Source organism: Ooceraea biroi, chromosome 1, assembly GCF_003672135.1.
Source record: "Ooceraea biroi isolate clonal line C1 chromosome 1, Obir_v5.4, whole genome shotgun sequence".
Taxonomy (NCBI): Eukaryota; Metazoa; Arthropoda; class Insecta; order Hymenoptera; family Formicidae; genus Ooceraea; species Ooceraea biroi.
In genome coordinates this window covers 20,158,653-20,181,946 of record NC_039506.1, presented here as the reverse complement: position 1 = coordinate 20,181,946, position 23,294 = coordinate 20,158,653, and the positions used below count along the sequence as shown (strand labels likewise).

At 41.0% G+C, this 23,294-nt stretch overlaps 2 protein-coding genes across 6 annotated transcripts; one reads left to right on the top strand and one right to left on the bottom strand.

The window, feature by feature from the left end:
- Nucleotides 1–7,616: 7,616 nt before the first annotated feature.
- Nucleotides 7,617–14,522, top strand: LOC105277964 (myrosinase 1). 5 transcript variants are annotated; one of them, XM_026968385.1, is made up of 8 exons: nucleotides 7,617–7,736; nucleotides 10,139–10,376; nucleotides 11,777–11,910; nucleotides 11,991–12,324; nucleotides 12,431–12,773; nucleotides 13,183–13,333; nucleotides 13,905–14,146; nucleotides 14,268–14,522. In XM_026968385.1, the coding sequence occupies exons 2-8, from the start codon at nucleotides 10,229–10,231 to the stop codon at nucleotides 14,413–14,415; spliced, it is 1,500 nt and encodes a 499-aa protein (XP_026824186.1). In that variant the 5' UTR covers nucleotides 7,617–7,736; nucleotides 10,139–10,228; the 3' UTR covers nucleotides 14,416–14,522. The 5 variants fall into 5 exon arrangements, with proteins under 5 accessions (XP_026824186.1, XP_026824189.1, XP_026824179.1 ...); XM_026968388.1 differs by having other exon boundaries at nucleotides 7,620–7,736; nucleotides 10,252–10,376; XM_026968378.1 differs by lacking the exon at nucleotides 7,617–7,736 and adding an exon at nucleotides 7,752–8,333 and having other exon boundaries at nucleotides 10,252–10,376.
- Nucleotides 14,523–19,274: 4,752 nt separating this feature from the next.
- On the bottom strand, nucleotides 19,275–22,792 carry LOC105277963 (UDP-glucuronosyltransferase 2B19-like). The gene is made up of 5 exons (XM_011336720.3): nucleotides 21,073–22,792; nucleotides 20,459–20,841; nucleotides 20,083–20,299; nucleotides 19,724–19,943; nucleotides 19,275–19,584 (listed from the first exon to the last, which is right to left on the bottom strand). The coding sequence occupies exons 1-5, from the start codon at nucleotides 21,707–21,709 to the stop codon at nucleotides 19,296–19,298; spliced, it is 1,746 nt and encodes a 581-aa protein (XP_011335022.1). The 5' UTR covers nucleotides 21,710–22,792; the 3' UTR covers nucleotides 19,275–19,295.
- Between the last annotated feature and the right edge of the window lie 502 nt (nucleotides 22,793–23,294).

Here is a 23,294-nt window from a genome sequence, read left to right as displayed (position 1 = left end):
CACGCTGAACGGGAGTTCGAAGCTGTGAAACTGTCGTTTCGTTAATGATATCGCCCATGAGTGTAATTACGAATTTTGCGGGTGACTCGTGTTCGCGGGATCTGAAATTCGGCCGACGTTACCGCTGTCTATCCCCGAACTTTCGAATAACATTCCTAAACGCGAGTGTATAATAGCAACAGCAAATGTTCTCCGGACGGATGCACGCGCGCGCGCGCGCCGATCTGCTGTTAGTCTCGGCATTGGGAACTTTATCGACACCTATCGTCCACGCAGACGGTAGTGAAATATGCGAAACATTAAATTTTAATGCTTTTGGATCCGTATCAATAGCTCGGGGCCGAAAGAGCTGCTTTAGTCTAGCTCGATGCGCGCGAAATGGTGTTAGTGGACGTTCCGTGATGCGGAATCGCCGATTTGAGAGAAGCACTTTTCGTTTTTGCCGATTTATGATCTATGTCGCGCAAGGATCTTAAAAATCTTCGCACGAAGAAGAAAGAAAATACGATTGTGCGTGCTAAATTTTATTCTTTTCTCCCAATACTTGGCGAGAGAATTTCTTACTGGAACATGTTTATGTACACCTAAAAGATCGCTGTGCAAATTATTGAAATGTCATATTATATTAATGTGTCATTAATTAGTAAGATTATTTAGGATAATCTTGAAGTATAATTTCGGGAAAAAGGAATAAATTGCAATAAAACTTGCCAGAGCAGTACCAAGAGATTCTAGGAGAAAAATAATAAAAGTGGTTAATACAACTGAGCTATCTCTACAGTTGTAATATTGAATTGAATATCGCTGAAGTCCAAAATTGTGTGCTTTTAATCGCTGGATAAAATATACGAGCGCGGTGAATTACGCCTTTATCGAATAACACTGCATATTTTTTGTGACTGCGCAAAAGCTGGGAAGCAACCACTCCTATACAATAATGCACTTTGCGGCTATGATTTTGCAACGAGATTTGCAAAATCAAATATATTTTTCTGTCTGAAGCGTGTCCAGCAGTCCGATATAAATTCCTGTCTGTAACGATAAAATTCCGCAAATTGCCGGAATGTACTAACGCCTATTGTCATCTGTTTTTATTCTTTTGCCGTTCCTTTCATCTCTGTGGCAGGAACGTCAGTTTTGCGCTCAATTGCACGATTCAATTTAAATTCACATTTGTCGCACTCTTTGCGCGCGGCACGCCTTTTAAAGCGGCTCTCAAGCGAGGTACCTGCAGCGGACATTAATTCGGGGAAGGACTAATTTCACGACAGGGAACGAGAGCGCGGGGAGGCGTGCCAAGGATAAAATTATCTACTTTCCGGGATACGAAATAATACCGTTCGTTCCGTGTAAGACGAACCGCCATTTATTAGCAGCGTCGCATTCTTAAGCGCCTCGAGTAACTCGACGCTAGCACGTAAGAGTCTCGAAATGAACTCACTCGTCTTATCTGCCACTGTCATTCTGCAGACGAAAATATGTCTCTCTTCCGCAGCGATGCTTCGCGAAACTGTAACATTGAATGTTATTTTTTATTACGTCGCCAATCTACGTCTTGTAATTGTAACCCGAACATTCACGACTGTAGCGAGAGTAAATCTTGTAAAGTTTTCACTTTGCAAGTACATTCCGTTCTCTACTGTATTATTGCTATCCTCCATCGTACATCGTATTATTATGGTAATTAATATTGAATTAACATTTAATTTTCCTAATCAATCCCGCAAAATTAGTTTTATGCTGTTTACCACGCGAAACCCTTCGATTGCATCGTGCAGGAGAGATTGATATCGTGCCGCATTATCTGTCTTGAATATTTCAATTAATTATTGATGGCATACAAATGCGTAACGAGCGATACGCGATTCGTGGATTCCATTACTACTCCGAAAGAAGGGATTAATATCTTGTAAACGCTGTGAATCATAGTGATTCACTTCCCGCTTCAGTTTATTTATACGGTATCTGATAAGTCATCGACAAAATTAATTAAGCAAGTTTGCAGTGACTTCGTTGATACGGCTCAACCGTACCCGGATCAGTACCCGAATATGATCACCGATATTCTGTGCTTCACTCATCGATTTGCAAGATACGCTGTATCTTCCGCGAAGCCGGTGTCATTAAATTCAGGGGGTGATTTTACGAAAATCACATTTTGGTGCGATTCGAGCGTGACGCGGACTGCCGCGCGTAATCCGCGGTTATCCAGCGTACTCGGTCTTCTCGCGTAATCCGGCGCAATTATACCAGATCTCTCTCGACGAATACCGAAAATTCCTCGCGGCTGGAAATGAGGGAGAGAAAGAGCGCACAGTGGAAAGTTTAAGTGGCAAACCAACGGCTCGTTAGCCGGCGTGGAATGCGCAAACAGAAAGTACCGTGAAGGCTTTTATTGAAAACGCTGGTTACCGTAATTGGATGTAAGCATCATATAGTATAACTTTATCCATACCCGCTGAAAGTATTTAGACGCGAGGGTGGAATGCGCGCGAGGAACTCGCGAGGAATTGGCGTGCACGAGCGAGAAGCGAGTGGGCCTCCGCGTGGAGCAGCGACGAAAATAAAATTCCACTTATCAGAATTAAGCGGTGCAAACACGTTTCTAAATCCACGCGGAAAGCAGGTACAATATTTGTGTGAGTTCTTTTGAACCGGGTAAAATTTCCTTGAGTCCGGATAATGTTTTAGACTGGATGTGCGCGTGTGGGTAAGCGCACGTTCCTTTTTCTCTCTCTTTGCGAATTCTCGGAGGATAATAGCGCAGCCGGTTAAAATTGCGTACAGAGAAAATAGCGCTCCGCGTATCCGCTTTGGTAGCAGCCGCTGCTGCTTTACGATTCCTACCGTATTAATGCTTCGGTAACGTGAACGGTAGTCCCGCCGCAAGATGTTGATATAATTGAAATCGTATAACTGAAACCCAGCGCACTCGTCGGAAGGATATAATTATTGCAGTTCGACGATGGATGTGGGAATGGGACTCGGCTTTCTTGCAGCGTTTCTGACATTCACAAAGTTCCGGCAACAACTTACAGCCTTCGACTTCTAGCCCGGGCGCAACTTTAAGGGCTGAAGAACTCGAGACGTGCGAGACATGTCAGACGCCATGGGTCTGCTCGTTTGATTCACGGTTGACTCCTCGTGCGCGGGAGTTGCTTGCCGCTAATCTAAGAAGCCGATCATCGCGCATGCAAGCATCATGTAATTAACCGCGGCGGCGGTCTTCCGACGATGTCCGTACACAACGAGGGAGTAAAGCCGCCGGGGGGCTACGGCCGAACCGGCAATTTAGTCGTCGTGATGTTTCAAAGCTCGGCGGGAATGCCCACGTCAATCACGTTGCCCTATCTGTTAAACCTTGGGCACTCATAGTCGATTCAACATTTCGTTTCAACAAATCGATAATGAAATGAAAAATTTCCGAATCGAAACATTCATTGAAGCTTTGTGTATGTGTGTGTGTACACACACACACACACACACACACACACACATATATATATTTGTAGATTTAAGACGTTTCAAGAATCATATAACTATACATCATGGTTAAATAAAATACAGTATCGAGTGTAGTTAGATTTTCAAGTTGCAAGAGTCGAACAGATCAATGTCGCCTGCAATAATTTTACACGTCCAAGTCGACATCTAACGATGCGTTCGATCGTTTCCCGCCCTCGCGACGATCAAGTCGACTTGTCTGACCACGGTCCAAGGGAAAAACGGACGGAAAGATGAACGAGAAGGAGGGACGATGGTCGGGGAGACGAAAACGCGACAACCTGCCGCCGTGTTGCCCACGCAAGAAACGACGAACGAACGGACGGACGGGAGACGCGCGTCAGGGGGTGCACGCCACCCCCGCTGATGTTATGGCGAAAGGGCGGAAAGGCGGAGGGATATGGAGTGGGTGCTCTCGGGTCGCGACATGACCACCCCCTCCCCTCCCCTCCCTCCCCTTTATCAAAGGCCTTGGCACTTTGCCGCGCCGCACCGCATAATGAAGCAGCACGTTGGGCTTCGGGTTATACTGGCGCCGGGGCCCGTGTTTTGCCTCCCGGAGAATAGTTTATTGTGCCGCGGCAGCCCTCCACCACTGTCTCCTTCCGCGTCGGCGGTTCTGCTGGCCTTGTCACGATGCGATATTCGCGTCGGTATTAAGGCGCTTAGTGCTCGCGGCGGACCCCTCTTTCGACGTGGCAGACGAGGAGCTGAGCTCCGTCGTATTATCGAACGTAGCAGCTGGGCGTTACACGTTGAATAAATCTGTAACACGAGTAAATCTGCTCTTTATGGTCTCCGATCCAGATTAGCGAAAGTGTGGGATATTATGGGATGATTAGAAAACAACGACAGAATATCTTGTGCATTGCAGAATGTAGCGCTCGGTGAAATCTCGTGACACGCGATTCCCATCGGTTTGTAATGGTTGAACATTCGCGGACTATTGTGTGAACGTCAAAACTCGCTTGAACAAAGACGGGTATTAATGTCCGTTTATCTGCTAATCGTCGGGACAGCAGCGGCGCATCATGGTTCGTTAAGCAGCGGTTCTATCCGCTTTGTATTCGGGAGAGGTGCGGTTATCGGAGGAACTGTAGACGGCATAACGAGAAGGTTATTATCCGGGCTGCTTAATTTATGCGAGTAATAAACTCATGCCGCCATTATTGGCTCTGTGACTATACAAGCGCGCTGAATACACGTATTCATAAGCAACGAGTCTCGAAATTTCGATAGCTTGCCGTCCCACGAACCGAGCGATGCCGCACGTCACGAGGAATTAATTCAATTTACAATCCACTCAATCTGACGGAATATTTTGAAATAATAAAACCAGGTTGCCAAGTTGAACGTGAATAAATGTGCGTTCTATTTCCCTCGCTGTTATCAATTAATTTAGAATAGAGATCCGAGAGAAAATTTGTTCCCTTGCGTCAATATCATTAAAGTTGCAACAACCGTTTCGCGAAATGCATCGGTGAAAGCGAAATGCAGCGTTTGATGCGGAGTGATGACATTTGTTGATTGATCTTCAGGAAATATTTATTGCCGTTGATGCAACATACTCGCGACTATTTTCGTGCTTGATTTATTGGAGGAATAGTTGATGCACATGAAAATACAGATAGCTTCTGATCGCGTGTCCAGAAATATTGTCCGATTAATATATATGTCCGACTGCATATTATAAGACAAACAGGAAGTCCGTTAATGAATCCGAGATCCTCGTCGTAGGCAAACGCGAGAGATTCAATTCGCATACTCTCCCGTTAAACTTAACCGGGCGTATTTTGATAACGCGGGCTATTCCGGCGGATTTACGAAGACGCCGTAACGTCGTTTACCTTGGCGACCTGAATTATGCAGCCTGGTCTCTCGACTACCGCCCGCAGATCTTCGTTCGTTACATCGTAATGCGAATTTAACCGGAACTTCCAAGACGATCTGATTAAAGAGCAAAGTATCAAAAATACCGTGCCGTTGTTAATATTTATAGGTGCACGTCTACGAGGTGATTCGTTTATCCGTGTGGAACGGTCGAGTTCTGATAAGCTACGGGATCGCGACTGCAAGGCACATTATGCCAATTTTGTAACATAAACCAGGTGGACCCTGCGTTTGCGATAACTGTCGCGATATAGACTAGACGTTGATTAATCAGCAAATACAATCGGGAGACTACAGGAGCTGAGAAATGACGTGGTACGTATATACGGACTTAAAAGCGATACACACGTTACCCGAGATCTTTATGAAAGGAGTCGCGGAGCGATAAGGCGACTCCAAGCTCGCCCCGAATGTCGGATAATCGGCACATAAAGCTCGGTTTAATGCTATCTTTAAGGTTTGATCGGTTATCCACGTGGAGCGGTAATACCGTGCTCTATTGCCAAAAGTTCGATCCTTGTTATCGAGGCTCGCGATATGTAGCTGCTACGATTTATATTTGCTCTTCCTGAAAGGATACCGTCGTAAACCGAGGAGAGAGAATCTCGAATGGATGGAATGGCGAGAGACAAGCGCAAATAATATGAAAATAAACAACGGATCTGTATAACTCTAAATTGATGTTATATAATGGGAGTAAGAGTGGATGAATTAAATTTCCCTGAATTTTGTTGAACTTCTATGACAGATGGTCTTCCATTTCTTAGGGAAAATATCTTTTAAAATTGAATATCAGGCTCTCGCTCTGGTCTCTCTCCGCGTTGCTACGCTGCCTTACGATGGAAAATACACTCGCGTCGCGCGGGAGAACGAGGATTTTCGCCAAGCTTCATCTCGCTCGCGAAAATATGAGAATTAAAGCGCTATTAGTCACGAAACAAAATGATTCATCACCGTAGTTCAAGTCGGCCGAGCAAATTCTTTCGTTTGCGGAATGACGGAAGCGCAAAGATGGCGCGGATCACGAAAAATATGGAAAGCTTCGTGATTTGCGTACTTCGCGCACGGATCCCGAGGCGAGTCTTCGATTTTCCGTCATGGCGAATACTAAATAAAACAGCACCGGATGTGACGTTATATCTATTTTTTCAAATTACCGTCGCACCTTACGAGCGGATTGTGCGACATGCCGAAATGCAGATACTCGCGCGCGCACGCGGAATCCTCTGATCCACTTTCTTGGCGAAGTGTCGTAAAGCCGCGCGTTCCGGTACACCACGTCGGAGGGTGCGTCTTATTCCGTATCGGAATACCGGGACACTCGAAGGGAAAGAAGGTACGAGGCAAAACGAGAGGGAGGAAGCATTATCTGCTTCCGCAGCAACAAAGTTTTCGTGCTTCCGCGTATATTTCTGTTTGGGTTTTATAAGCTAAGCTCACCCCGAGCCAAATGTTTCGCAGAGATTACCTGTCAGAATACGTATTTCCCGGCGCCGGGTAAATTTCTCTTCGGAGCGGACCACGAAAACGCTTCGGCAGGATGGTCCTTTTAGAAACTAAGCGTATTACTCTTCGTCCTACGCGCTCCCTCGCTCTTTTAATTTTGACGTAGAAGTAGGGCACGAACGCGACGCACTATCAAGAGCATGAAGAGGAGAAAGAAGAGAAGTCTTTCTTGAGAATTGTTGCATTTAATGCAGCTTCCGTAGCATTGTTACCCAGACAAATTTCGTTAGCAACGTACCTCCTTCGAGAAACTGACATCGGACGGAAATAAAACGCGAGGTACCGAAAGTCGCCGTACGCATAGACAAGCGACGGATCGATAATTCGCAATGGCGGGGACTTTTTCGCGCGATAAATATGCAAACGTAATTTCCTCTAATGCATTGTAGACTCGTCGGCATGTTTATCTGCATCGAGAAAGGAGAAACAGACAGAACCGTGCGGACACGACGACGTACGCGGATAACTGGCGATTGTCACAGCGAAGTAGCGTTTGTTCGAACGTTTTAGTGTAATTTCAAGACAAAGGTAGGGAGAAGAAAGGAGAAAAAGAGATAGAGGGAAGAGGAGGCAAAATGCGAGCTATGCACGCCGTCTCGTTCTTGTCTAACGAAGAGTCGTAACTTGTTTGTAAGTTCTCTCGAGAGTGTCAGTCTCTCGCGGCAAGGTAAACCGTGAAGCGGCAGAATTACGCGAGTTGCATACTGGTAATCCACGTACTTCCCTCCAGTTGCTGCCGCGATATCGCAGCAACCGAGTCTGCGTACTCTACGTTTGTCTACGTTTGAGCGAAGGATTTATTTTTGCACTCGATGCACTCTGTAGTTTTATTCCGTGTATGTACTAGTGAATTTCTGTTCGACGATCGCATGCGCTTCGCTTGTTGGGAACCGCGAATGGAATATTCTAATAGTCAGCTGCAGGCTTCAAGTTTTGCGAAATGCATACAATTATTATTACGCAAGAGTATCACAGATCACTACGCGGTCGTACGGGTCGTACGTGTGCGGATAACGTCTGTATCTCGCCGAGAATGATTACGGTCGCGTATGCGTGTAACAACTTGATTTCCCCCCGCATTTAATCTGCATTCGTATTCTTTGTACACTGAGTGTTATGAAAATAAAATTTTTAATTGTATTCCATTGTTATGACATGATTGTGGTCATTACAATATGCAGATGTGATTGGTTATCGTGGTAGTGTTGCGTATATGTATATTACTTGTTACTGTTTGATAAAGCGGTGTTTTTCATGTGTAGAATTATATATATATATATATATAGACATGTTGAATTATGCACATTCAATAACCTTGGTTTAATTTAATCATGTACGTTAAACTGTTTTGCAACATTTTGAACTATGAACGTGCTTTGTTGGCGTATACATAATCGCGATTGTCATAAAAATCGTATTTTTGCTCTTATATCGTAAGTAGTGTGCATGCTTTTATCAGATATTTGAAAAATTATATTTTTTAGTAGAAGAGAGACATTTGTCCAACAACATGATTTATGGCATTCGTTACAGCGTTTGTGACGTCTGTTGTGACCGCGATCGTGTTTGCATTTTTGAAGTATTGAAAATCTGATTACAAAATTATTTATCCCGTTCCGTTTGTCTCTTCTCCGTTATCTAAACCAAATATTGCATTGAAATTTTCTCTTTTGATAAGTTTTGTCCTACTTACGTAATCTTATTAAAGAGTATCAAGTATATCTAAATTTATAAATGTTGATTGGAAAAATAATAAGAAATGATATCTCCAATAATATTCATGACGTATCTGAAAATCATATTTCTGATTTTCATGATTTGACACATACAGTGGAGCTCAATGCGTAGGAATATGATTATCTCTTTCTACGGTCGTTTACCGTTTAACAGAATTCAGCCAATTACGTTAAACGGCAATTGCCTAACGAGATTTCCAGAGATCACATTGTCTTTTCTCTCTTCTAAAATGCAATTGTATTATTCCGTATCCTTTCTAGTCGGTACTATCTGCGATTCCTGAAATTTCCTCGTGCAATTACGCTATATTAAGAAAACATGACACTTGAAATATTATGATGTGAAATCTTTGAAATTCATATATTTTTATTCTCTATCTATATTTTACGTACGATAAGATTAAAGATTTATCTATTCCTATTATGCATTAAATACTAAGGCAATACTATGTATTAGTGAATCTTTTCCCTGCTATAGCGATAAGTATTTTCGAAGCAATCGACATTCACAGTCTGAAAAATAACGGAATGGACATTATTTCACTCGTAATAATATCAAATAATCATTACTGTACTGTAATCATTGTCGTGATGCGTTTAATTTATTATTAACATGCGTGAGTTTGGTAGGCGAAGTATTATCGTTATATTTCAATGGCTATGTACACATAAAATTTCAGATGACTGTACTTTAAGCGTAATTGTGACAAATTGCCAAGCCGCAAGTATCATTATGTTCACTAATAGACGTTGATAAGCTATGAAAGAGTTACTGTCATAACAAGTTTTAATTCACAAGTTGCGTTTATAACAAGGCTTTCAGTATCTTTTTTTTTACATAGTGTAATTGCATATGCATTTTACATTTAATATTCCTTCAGGAGCAATAATAAATAATTAGCAATAATAAATAATTAAAAGCAAACAAAGAAGTACGCAAGTGAAGAAAAATTCTTCAAAATATTAAGTATTGTTTGTTGTTGGAGTTATTTAGAAAGCAAATACACAAGTATTTGCTGTAAATGTAAATGTAGGAAATGTAAGAAAAACGGGTCAGGTTTAACTAAAGATTTAAATATCTCTCTTCGCTTTTAAATTCCGATTTACTTGGATGCGGATAATGTGGATACACGGAAATATAATGCTCGCGAAAGTGATCGAGTTCTTTCTTTCATGGTTCTTGGGATTCTGTCTATCTCGTCCGCGAAAGCTGATCCCCTTTTTCTTTCTCATTATGCGACTCAATCCCTAGACAACGTGCTATTCTTAAAAAGCTATTATCAGAAAGACACATGATCAGCTGTTGAGCGGAAACAAACAAGCATCAAGTTCTCAAAAATGCAAAAAATTAGAATAATCATTAGAAGGCAACTAAAAAGAGTACAAAATCATTAGATAAACAGCCAGAAACTCCTACTTAAAATATTTTCTTGTATAAATGTGAAGTTTTTTGAGGGCGACAAACAGCAAGAAATGTGATAAGTGCTTCTGATAATTTTAAGGCGATATATATGTATATGGAGGTCAGACTGCATAACTGATAATATCTAATTGCCGAGACTACTGACTGACTGGAGTCAGTCGCCTCCGCAATGGCGCATCATCTGCTTCTCAGTGTCGCTCTCAGCGTGATTTTCGTTATGCACGTCTATGCAGACAACACGACATCTCTGCCTAAAGATTTTTTATTAGGTGTGGCTACGTCCGCTTATCAAATAGAAGGCGGCTGGAATGCGAGCGGTACGTAAACAGTATTTCTATTAACATTTGATATCAAGTGAGTATTATTTAAACATTAAACAAAAATGAAATATTAGGGGTGTGATTTAGTTTTGAGGATTTTTTTTGCTCAAAAACGCATGTATTTAAATATAATAATGAATGAATACCTTAATCAAAATATTTTCCTTCGTTTTCTATAACTTTTTCCCATCTTTCTGGCAAGAGATGGATTCCACGACGATAAAATGACTCTTCTTTTCAGTTGATCCATTCGTCGACGAATTTTCGCACTTCTTCCAAATTATGAAAGTGTGTATCCTCTAAAGCGTGTTGCATCGATCGGAACAAATAATAATCGCATGGAGCAATGTCCGGAGAATACGCGGGGTGCGGTAAGACTTCCCATTCAAGCTCTAATAGTGTTTGTTTCACTGATAACGCAACGTCAGGTCGAGCGTTGTCACGAAGAAGAATCACTTTCCGTCCTTTACTCGCAATTGGTGGTCGTTTTTCGTCCAATGCTTGCTTCAACTTGTACAATTGGTGTCGATAACGATCAGCCGTGACAGTCTCATGCGGATTTAATAGCTCATAGTACACTATCCCACCAAATACAGAGCATTACTTTTGAACCGTGAATATTGCGTCTCGGAGTGGATGTTGATGGTTCGCCTGGATCCACCCATGATTTTCTGCATTTCGGATTATCAAAATAGATCCACTTTTCATCCCCAGTAATTTTGCCTGGCGATCAACGAAATGCAAATGTTCAACCGGTTCGCAATGGCACTTTCCGATAATTGATGTCGAACCCATTTCCCTTCTTTCTGAATTTTTCCCATTTCATGTAAATGTTTGGTAACTGTTGTACGATCAACATTTAATGCTCTGGCAAGTTCTGAAGTGGATTGTGTTGGATTTTCGTACAATAATGCTTGCAAATCTGCATTTTCAAGCTTTCTTGGTTGTCCCGAGCGTTCTTTGTCCTTCACATCAGTATGACCACTTTTAAAGCGTCTAAACCAGTATTCACACGTCTTAATTGATGGGGCAGAATCACCATAAGTTTCCACAAGAATTCTATAACCCTCAGCCGCAGTTTTCTTTTGATTAAAAAACAAAAGCAACGCATGTCGAAAATGCTCTTTCGGAAGTTGCATTTTTACGATGATATAAACACGACTGTTATTGCATCTATTGCTATAATGCTACTAAATGTCATGGATAATGTCAACACTGTAGGAAACAACAGTTATCGGAAACAGCTATTGGAACAAACTGACACTACAGCCATCTGTTGCAAAACCCTCAAAACTAAATCACACTCCTAATATATCATACGTTCTCGTCAATTTTGCACAATTAATCAATTATTCTTTATTGTCATCATTAATTATTTAATATTTTAATTTGAGAAGGAAAGGGTGAAAGTGTTTGGGATCGGTGGACCCACGAGCATCCAAATTTCATAACCGATGGTTCCACTGGCGATGTGGCTTGCGATTCCTTTCATAAATATAAAGAAGACATACAGTTATTAAAGGAGATTGGGGTATGTCGTGCGTAGATAATTTCGGCAAAACCAAGTCCATGACGTAACATGAAGTATCACACATGAAAATGGTGTTCCAGGTCGATTTTTATCGCTTTTCTCTCAGTTGGCCACGAATCTTACCAAACGGTTATGCCAACGTGATCAGTCAAGAGGGGCTCGATTATTATAAGAATCTCATTAACGAGCTCTTGGCGAATGGTATCGAACCGTTCGTTACTCTGTATCACTGGGACCACCCGCAAGTGTTTGAAATGATGGGTGGATGGACAAACGAGATGATGGTGGACTGGATGTCCGATTACGCGAGGGTCGTTTTCAGAGAGCTCGGCCCCAAAGTTAAACATTTTACAACTATCAATGAGCCCAGTGTTATTTGCGAGGAAGCGTACGCGAGGGATCGAAAGGCTCCTGGTATCTGTCGTTTTATCTAAATCGTTAATGATTATTCAGCGGAATGTGATACACGATGAGAACTGTGTTGAGAGCGCAGATGCCTTGACACGAAACGTGCTTTCAGGAAAGAACTTAGGCGATCCCGGCAGATACTTGTGCATGCATAATATGCTGAAGACGCACGCTAGGATTTATCATATCTACGATACCGAATTCCGGGAGCAGCAGAACGGCCAAATTGGCTTACCCATACCATGTTTTGGCACGTTTCCCAAAAATCCGAACGACACTGCGGCAGTGGACGCGGTGTTTCAGTTCGCCTGCGGATGGACAGCCCATCCGATATTTTCAGAGACCGGCGATTATCCGGAAATTATGAAAACTCATATCGCTGAGAACAGTAAGCTGAATGGTTTCCCGAGATCGCTTCTGCCAGAATTCTCATCGGAATGGGTGCAGTATATTAAGTAAGAGATCTACAGGGTGAATGCGCGATCTATTACAACGCGTATGAATAACGTAGTGAATGCGCATGCAGCTGCAGCGGGCAACTATTAGCGCACAAACATGGGTATTTTACATGGGTACACATATTTTTATATACCCATGCAACAGTATAAAAAATAACATGTTTTCGAATACGCGCGTGATCGTGAATCTCTTTTCTTTTGTCGTTTGTTTTAATTAATTCAAGAAACAAATTGGAAACTAGATATTTAAAAACAACTCTTGCGAAGTTGAAAAAGAAGATTTCGTCGATGCGAAGACGCGCAGGTTGTAAGCAATTAATGCCGACTTTATTTCAATCAATTTCAATCAATTCTTTCAATCAATGTTTTTCTCGGGTTACATATAACACTATTTTTATTTTTTAAGGGGTACCGCGGACTTTTTCGCGTTGAATCACTATACCTCAAGAATCGTGGAGATAGTTCCACGAGTGGAAGGGCAACCGTGGTATGCTTACTCCGGCGTGAAAGAGAGCATAGATCCATCATGGCCAGAAAGCGCTTCGAATTGGCTGAGAGTTAGTTAGCGTGGAAGATGCATACTAATTGCGTGTATCAAACTAGCGGATATCAATTTTCGTGAGAGCCCGAAACTTCTGTTTGTACAAGGCTTACTCGAAATTCATTAATTTGACCCTAATAACACATCGGACGCAATTAAGTCGTACGGATGATAACTTATTGTTATGAATAATTCATTTGGTGAATAATTCATATATCTTGCCCGGCCATAAATTCGAAATTAGTATCGAGTGCATTTCGGAAAATATGCATATTTCGCGAATTTTGCTCAATGCAGAATACCCATTGATTAATCATGCAAAGACGAATAATTGATTGTTGCTAAATCGGACGTTTTATATCGAAGATTTCGCTATTTTGAACCGAATTAAGTATGCCGAGTCATCACCTTCCTAAAATATCGCGCGATCGAGAAAGCCGTTTCGACGTTTTTTGCAAATTTAAAACACTGTAATAGTTTTCTCGTCTGCGCGAGTCATAAAAATATATTAATAATATATAAATTTATTAATAATATATAAATTTATATTATTTATATTCATATGCAACGTATTGCAATTATTTTAGGTTGTGCCCGCTGGATTCCGACAAATTCTCAAAAAGATCTCGACAGAATACAATAATCCACCGATCTTTATTCTGGAGAACGGATTTTCCGATAAACAGTGTGTTCTTGATAACTCAAGAATATCCTATTTGCATTCCTACATGACATCAATGCTGTCTGCCATTTATGAAGATGGATGTAACATGAAAGGATACGCCGTTTGGAGCTTGTTAGATAATTTTGAATGGCAGAGTGGTTACACGTGAGTTGTTCATCATACATCAGTGCTTGAGCAAATGAGGCTCTTAGAATCCCAACGAGTCACGCGTTCGATTATACTTTTAAACAAATCGATGTAACTAAATGTAATTTTATTCTGTCAGAGAGAGTTTTGGGTTGGTAAGCGTCAATTTCACGGATCCTGAACGCACAAGAACTCCGAAATGGTCGATGCATTGGTACAAGAATCTCGTTCAAAGTCGGAAGCTTAATTCTACTTTCGATTTCCCAAATGTGTTAAACGTTTCCTGAATAACACGCGTGGACAAAAGTAAATATTATGAGTATTATATCGCACAGAAAAATCACTGTGTACATACTCCACTGTATGCTAAATGTATTTTTAGGCTAATTATTTATATGTTGTATTATTTACCTATTCACTCTTTCATACACCGCCGGTATAGTTTAGAAGATATTGTGCTCTGAACAGATATATCTCGATAACGCGAAAGCGTACTATTTTGTATTCGAATAAGGTACGCGTATCGTCTCAATATTTGTGAAAAAGTTACCCCATATGCGAGTATGGAGATATACGTAGCCGTAGGAAGACAGAGCAACATCACGCAAGTAATACTGCTTCTAGTAATATACATGCAGAATATTCCGATCCCTTGCGATTGCTCGGATTCGTAAGAAGCATCGGAGCAATCGCAGCAATCGAGAAATAAACGAAGTACCGATTTTCAAAAAGGAGTAATCGCATACCATTACTCTTGGGAAATATCTCTCGACTTGTTCAAAGTGGAAACCTTGGCAAAGTAACGAGAGCACTTTCAGCGAAACCTAGTAACAACTCATTATGGTATACTGCCTGTTATTTTTATTCGTGCGAACCTTTAGTACAGCGAAACACACTCGGAACGATCCGTGCAGTGAAAAATCACTGAAAAATAAATGGAAAGTGCAATTAGGATAAGTTTACTAGATCCAACGAAATATCAAAATAATTGAAAACGGCACTTGTGCTGAAAAATTTCTGATATAAACATAGATTAAGGTTAAGAAACCTTTCAACTATTTTGTTTCTTTACTTTGTTTCTTATCTTGTAATCAAATTTAACAAAATTGTGGAAATAAACTTATTTTTGGAAGTTCGGGAAATATCGAAAATTGTATAAAATAATGTAGAACGAGTTGATTATAAAATATAATTTGATTGAAAAGTAATTTATTCGCGATTAATTGAAGTATTTCAGGACTGCAGCTCGGCGCAATCATTAAAAAGTTCATTAAAACGTAACATTACTGGTTGGTATACGTTCCTGAACTTCCGATCAATAAATGTGCCATGAATGTTTATGTAAGACTACGTTATCCAGGAAATGTCATTTTATTGTGCGCGGAAAATGTATATCACTATAAGATTTTATCGCGTTCAAACGTTCTTTTATGGTGCCGCGGCAGTCGGAAATTCTCGACGGCGAACATTCTATAAAGAAAATCCTTAACGCCTCCGACTTTCTTCACAAGAGCCGCTGCTATTACTGGGAAAACGAACTTTAGCGCTGATAAGATCTCCGATTGATTTCACGATCTTTACAGATCGTATTCGCGAACATTACGGAAAATTAAAGATTAGAAGATCGTATTCGTCTAACGAAGTTACGTAAGAAACGCGCGTCTTTCTCACTAACGTCGCTTGTATCTTACACCACGAAGACGGTAGATGCGCCGAGGAACACGCGTGATGGCCAGCACGAGGAGAAGGCGCAATAATTCAAGAAAGAATAACGGTCCATCTTGGTTTAATCCGTCGCCCGGGTTTACTCTCGGGCGTAGATCGAATTGCCGGTAGGTGAGATAAGGCGTTAAACAAAAGGTTGTAGGCCGAGAGGGTTGAACGCGCACGCGGACGCTCCGGTGCCTATCTCGTTTATACAGCTTCCTCCGCACACACCGGGGTGTACCGCCGACTGGCTAACAAAAAAATGGCCTGGGACGGAAATAACAGATCGCGCTTCGGCAAGCAGAATCTCGTGTAATTACAGGTCGGTAGCGCCGCACGTCGAGCGCGTACTCGCATCACGTTCGCCGATGTGGCGCGGAATGCGCTCGATGCGTCGAGATTAAACGAGCGATGGGAAACATAAGAATGAGATCATTTCGAGATCATTGAAACATTGGGTGGTTCGTGCATTACGTTATAACACGCGATCATGAAAAATGAGTTCGATTCACGCGTGAGCTTCGCCCTCGTGATGCTAACAGAACGTCGCACGTCGGATAATATCGATGCCGGTATCGAGCGTGAATTATACCTGTTATCAGCGGCCATTCGTCAGCTACTGCCGGGCATCTTTGGCCCGTTCGATATCGACTTGGATGGGTGTTAATTGTAGTCGGCGCGCGATATGCACGCGGATGTCGTTCGTGCGTGCATCCATTCCTGCGCATGCAATAATTTACGCGTAATTGGCGTAATTTCGACAACTCCGTGGCGTATCGAGTTGCGCCGTGTGTAAAATCCGCTTGGCTTTGTCTTACGCGCGCATACGTGTGCATAGCTGGTGTATAACTCGATAATTATGTATTCGTACATATTAAACGCAGGCGGAGCAGACTCGACAGTTTCGACGAGGTATCTAGACAGGAATATGCATATACGCGGCGCAACAACTGCGGGCTGTGCTTGAAGATCGCTTACATTTTAATGTAAATATTGTATGTGCACAATATATATGCATGTAGACCGAAAATCCGTGCCCGGGAATCCCATGGGCGAGATTAGCTGCGCGCAACGCGGAGAGCTGAACAAATTTGCGGCGAGAGGCGGCGGGAGCGACGTCGTTTTCACGGTTAATTTTATCGCTCCGGGTAAAATGAGTAATCAAATGATACTTGACTCCTCGAATGGTGCTTAAAGAGGAGGCAGATGGTCGCGATGAAAGGCTCAGGAATATAAGTGGGATCCGCTCGGCAAGGCTGCGTAGAATTTTCCCGTGTATTTTCCGGGCGGTGTTCCACCGGCAGCCTCGTTATCTCGAAGGTAAAAAAGATAAAAAGCATCTTTTGACACGGCTCTTTAATAAATAACTAGGATTCTGCATGGACCATTTCGCGCTCGATGAATATCTCATGGTACCTGAGATTCACGTCGCGAGAACCTCGTGTGTACGCGATTGTTAAAGAGACACTCAACGACAACGTTGTGTAAGGCAGGGCGAAAATATTCTGCGCTGGTAGAATATACGAGATTTTCCTCTTCGGGGAAAACGGAGCGGAAAACGACAATAGCTATCTCGCGAGTCGCCGATGTGTTTCCGCCGTGGCCGTTGTCGCCGTGAAAACAACCGATTTCAACCGTAATGCGTTTAATCATCGGAGAGTGCACGACATGCCACTTTCCGCACGCAACTTATATCCATTCTTATATCCTGCCAACATCGCGTCGCGAGGGTTGATAGCGACGCGGAAACGCAGAAATATCGTGAGAAAACTCTGCGAAGAAAGTGGCGAGAATAAGAAGCTCCCCGATTCCTCTTCTCTCTTTCCCTCAGAAATCCTCTACGAGTCCCGGACGATCTAGCGGGAGTCGGTATGCTACGACCGACGCTCTAACCGGCAACCGCTTTTGTGCCCTGGGGAACGTCGCCGAGAGCGTCGAAGAAGAGAAGAGAGACTAGAGCGAGAGAAAGGGGGAGAGAGATGCGGCGGCAAATCCGTACAACGATGTCGTCGGCGTAATTGTGTAACTTCGTGGCTGCGACGTACGAAACAATAACCGCCGGCAAATCGCATCAAACAATACCACCAGATTGCATCTTCCCGGACGCGACGCCCAGGAGGCAGGAGGACGGGGAGATCTCTTTCCTTTTTTCGCGCTGATCTCCTTTGTGTCCCTGGTCCCTCCGCGTCTACTCCGCCGCGCGTGTTGTCCTTCCGACAAATAACTGTGCGCCTCTATCGTCTATCACGACATCGCGATTCTCAAAGGCTGCCGTTTTCGGTAGCGAATCGCTGCGAGGGGGTGAGACGGCTGAGGCGACGGATAAAACGCGTTATCAGGGACAGAAACGATTACGCGCCTCTTGGCTCGGTGCGAGTTTCGAGTGGGAAGTCGAGCGAGCGTAAAAGGACAACTCTCGACGGGAGAAGAGTATCTTTTCCTATCGCTTTCTGATAACCTCCCGAGGATGTTGCTTATACGATAAAGAAAGGGTCTTCCCGATAATGACAGGAAAAAGGTTGCAGAGATAAGTCGGTAAAAATCCTTATTATATGTAATCGCCATTCACGATGTTAACGCGACGTTGGATATCAACCATATCATGCTAGAAAGACGGAGCGCATTATTCTGAATGCTGAATAAATAATGTCGGTATTATTTGCGGTGGATATGCATATGCAATACGCTATGTTATCTGCCAAAGATAGATAATTATAGAATTTCTACATTGATACGAGCATGTCATATGTGTGGGAAGGCTACGTGTACACGTGTACAGTAACATGAACAACTAAAATTACAAAATATTAACCAATGCGATTATACTCATAATTCTTAATTTTTAATAAATTCTCGGATGCAATTAATTTATCTATACAATTTATGTCGCTGCTGTTTATCATATGAATAATATTTGCGCTCGTAGGCATTAAAACAAAAATGCGTTCTGATAAATTTTTGTAAAAAGCTCCATAGTAATTTAACCCGGTTTCAAATACGTTTGCTCATTGGAATTTTTAAATTGACTTTCCGCGAAGGAACGTGCAATTCATATTTTATGTGCCATTATGTTGGATTAATCCAGTGCAATAACCTTTTCATAAAATACATTTCATTTAAAGGTTTGTTATACCCTGCCATCTTCAATTATGCATTTGCGTCGTTTCCATTATAGCTCTTCTATGCACGAAAATTATATACAGACAAGAACTTTACACTCGGGAATACAATTATTTAGTAGGTAGGTATGCATTACGTTTCATCGAACAATTATTGATGATAACCGTTCAGTTTCTATATCACGTTTTTGTGCGCATGCGTTAGGTAGAAGGATTCATTTAGAAATAAAATCATACAACGGTACACAATCAGAAATATTATATACATTACATATATTACAAATATTAGTAATTTGATTAAAAGTGTGCACGTGTATTTGTTGCTTTATTTTTAATAAATGTTAATTAATTTTTTCTTTTTTTGTTTTTGCATAACAATTAAATATAATTTTTACCACATTATATACAACTATTAACCCGCAAAGCAACGCTACAAATATTACAATTGACAAAAATGCTATTATGTCCATATCATATCTCTGATACCAAGGATAATGAGCAATGCTACTTTGAAGATGAGGAGCACCCTTGTGACGAATCACAAACTCGATCCACCAAATTGTATTGTTTAATTGATCGTAGGGTTTATCGCGAATCAGTGCTTTTATCTTGAGCATTCTTTCTTTATATCTGAAGATAGAAAATAATAATGTATACTCTATAATTAAATGCTGATTTTAATTAAATGAAAATATACCGCACGATAAACAAATTAGATTATTAGAAATAAATTAATGACTTGTCATGCGTTCAATCATAGTAGAATTACCTATTATCATTTAACATATCCATTATAGAGGCGTTTAAACTCTTTTCCGATATATTTAAATAGTCTAGTTGCCTTGCAACGCCGAGAGATACCATTTTGTTAACTTGGACGAACTGATCGGCAAACATGGGTATTCCCAAGAGAGGTATTGCATAATAAACTGCTTCTTCGGTGCTTTGAAGGCCACCTTGATACACGAACAGTCTGAGTTTTGGATGAGCTGCGAAACGAAAAAGATATATATACCTAAATTATACTATAATTATATCGAATAATATACATGTACAAGAATATGTATATATATATATTTCGTTTTTTAACTTCTTTTACTCTTCTTTATAACACTCGCGTTGATTTACCAAGAATGCTTTGCTGAGGAAACCAGTTAGAGATGTAAATGTTATCAGGCTTATTCGATAATTGCATATCTATTTTCCACAAGACTTTGCACGGCAAATTTGCAAGTACATTGCGAAATATGTCTATCATATGTTCGGCTACCGACAATCTGACGTTTGTACCTAGACTCAAGTAAATAAATCCGTCCGGCGCATTCATCAAAAATCTTTCCAAATTCTGGAACGAGATAATTATGGTTGATTAGTACTTGAAGAAAGAAGCAACATTTTACGAGAAAATTGATTTTAGGTATGAAATAAATAATATATAATGCAATAATGCAATGAACGACATTGTATGAAATTTTCGACGATATCACTTAAACGTAATGATTACTTTTGGTAAACGTGCAGGTTTTTTTGAAATGTGAAGACCGGTGAATGGTATAATATTAGTCGTTTTTGGTCTAGCATAAGTGATGACTTCCTCCTGATTGTGAAAAATGACACTCATATTCCTCTCTATGTCATATATATGCGGTATATCCTTCCCAAGATACTTCCCAAGATACTTTTCCGCTAACGCTTGATGTTGCGGGTAGAAGTGATTAAACACACAATAAATATGGTACCACTGTCGGATGAAGTTCTTGAGTCTCTGCCAGAAGGACAGATTTAAAGTGACATCCTTTTCCATTTCCCAAGACGATGGATGCGACGGCAAAACCGGCGCGCCGTATATATAATATTGACTAGATGCTATTCCTAAAGACAATAAACCTGTAAACGATCGCAAAAAGTTGTGAGAGTAACTAAAATATGTCAGTTGAGATTTCGAGATAAAAATTTATTTTAGCAGAATACCAAAGAATTTAGAAAATTATAACAAAAATTAACAATTGAAATAAATCGTAATCAAGGAATTTTATTGAAAAAACGATGATACGAGATGCGTGCACGTTTGCGGATCTTGTAATGATCATAATGCTAGTTGCTATTCTTGCTTTTTACCTATAAGAGGTGCGTTAAATCTATACGCCAAAGGATAAAGGCTAGGCAAAGTAAAAGTTTCTATTATTACTACATCAAACTTTTCGTCACTGTCTGGCACGTATAATTTTTGCACTTCCGGATGTTCATAAATCATTGACGCTAAATCTTGCGAGACCTGCCAGATCTGTCCGCGTAAGATATTAAACCACGGTATGGCGCCATCATCTCCAATTAACTTGAGGTTCCTCATTAAATAATAACTGGATTGAAGGTTGACTTCCGTTAAATTTTTTAAACTGGGATCATTAATCGGATCCGTCGTTATAACGACAACTTTGTGTCCTCGTTGGCTCAGAGTGGTCCATAATATTTGATAAGGTATCTGATGACTGTAGGAAGGTGTCGGAAGGATTGCCAATATATTCGCTGATTTCGTCGTGATGATGCACAAACAACACACGATGCAAACTATCATGGCGACAGTGTATCTTATATTCTTTGCCATCTTTTGTCTTATCGATAACGAGAGAAATAACGAGAAACTCTTTTTACTCGAAACTCGCGCGAAAATCTTTTTATCGAGTCCATGTAAGTTCTCAATCGTAGCACACGAGTTTGAAAGCACACGAATAATAACTGCGAGCATAAATATCATTTGAACTAAATAACATTACGAAATCGCGAAATTGATATTATTGAAATATCTATATCATAATATATAATAGAATGCGAGATCATAAGTCAAATAGATGATATGAATGTCTTAGATAAGTTATTTAAGAAATTGACGTTAATAGACTATATCTGTTCCAATATATCTTCATATATTAACATTGTAAGTTGGCATTTTACATTGCAAACAAGCTCTTTCAGCTTGTCAGCAAATTAAACGACAATATTGCATAAAGCATTGTCGCTTTCAAAATGTTAAATAAATGTTCTTGTGCTATTATATTATACTGTAAATTATGCAACAACAAATTAAGGAGAAGAACTTGCCACATTTTTTCTCTTATTACGCGTGATCGATTTATTCTCACGATTAGTTCGTGTTTGTTCAGGCAATGAAATTCGTTCGAGAACAATGGTGTACATTACGCATGGAACTGATGAACCATGTCCAAATGAAAAACTCAGTGGACCGATAGAGCCGATATAAATTGCGGAGGTTCATGTTTTTCGGCCCTTCTCTCTCCATTTTTCATGTTTGCCTATTTCTGTCAGCCTTAATTACTGTACCCGGCCATTCGTATCAGGCACCGTTTTTCTTGACATTGCAAGAAAGTGAAATCTCGCTGTCGCCCGACGTCGTAACACGGAGCAATCGAGCTCTTCAAAGTCTACCGATGTAATCGCGGCAAAACAGCAGTTAAGTAAAACGTTATGGCGTCGTGATCTCAAAGAGAAATGTCTAACTTTCCAGCAGGACAATATAGATTTAAATAAAATTAACCGACATAATATTTTCCAAGATGCCAATAAAATTACGGGAATGTACTGTTCTAAGATAGAATTTACTGTCAGAGAACATGACGTCTTTGATACTACATGTTTATTCATTTATCTCGTGCAAACTTATGTCGTAAAACGTAGCTTCCGCAAAAATACAAATATAGAACACCCGTGTAACTTGCGCAGTTGTGAAGAGACCGATCGGCAGCAGGAAACACAAAATTTAAATAAACCACCGGCGCGGCGGATCGTTCCATTCTCGATGGATAAATTTGCCCGCGACGCACGTGCGCGCCTGTGTGAATCCACGGGAGGCAAACATTTACGGACGAGTTTGGCGCTCACGCATGCACGTGCTCTTTTCGGTTAGCGACACGGTAGGCAGGTAGTTGTTCACAATTCGTCGGGAAAACTTGATGCATCTTTTAATGCGACGTACACGATGAGTGCACGTCGACTGAGCCGAGGTTCGTGCATCGCGGTCGCGTTAAATCCCAGCTCGACAAAGCGCCGGCAATCCACTTCGTCGAGAGGATTGCACGCGGACGATCGCTGGTACCCAGCAATAAAATGTAGCAAGAGTTCATGCTGCTAATCCTACGATTTTTATATGATCCTTTGACTATTTTTTTGCTGTGATTACGCTATTTCTTAATTACAGTTTTATGATTATTCTTGTTACATTAAGTCTATTAAATGATACCTCGAATACGTCGTTTGCGATATTTGCGTTTAATGAAGTATCATCAAGCAACATCGGCGGGATATTTAGACAAGGAAAAAAATAG

Coding starts and splice junctions, on each gene's coding strand:
- LOC105277963 (XM_011336720.3), bottom strand. CDS start 21,709: ATGATATTTATGCTCGCAGTTATTATTCGTGTGCTTTCAAACTCGTGT. Junction 20,842..21,072: donor ATTTAACGCACCTCTTATAG/GTAAAAAGCAAG, acceptor GATCGTTTACAG/GTTTATTGTCTTTAGGAATA. Junction 19,585..19,723: donor GATATGTTAAATGATAATAG/GTAATTCTACTA, acceptor TTCTATCTTCAG/ATATAAAGAAAGAATGCTCA.
- LOC105277964 (XM_026968378.1), top strand. CDS start 8,266: ATGAACGTGCTTTGTTGGCGTATACATAATCGCGATTGTCATAAAAAT. Junction 10,377..11,776: donor AGGCGGCTGGAATGCGAGCG/GTACGTAAACAG, acceptor TAATTTGAGAAG/GAAAGGGTGAAAGTGTTTGG. Junction 11,911..11,990: donor AGTTATTAAAGGAGATTGGG/GTATGTCGTGCG, acceptor ATGGTGTTCCAG/GTCGATTTTTATCGCTTTTC.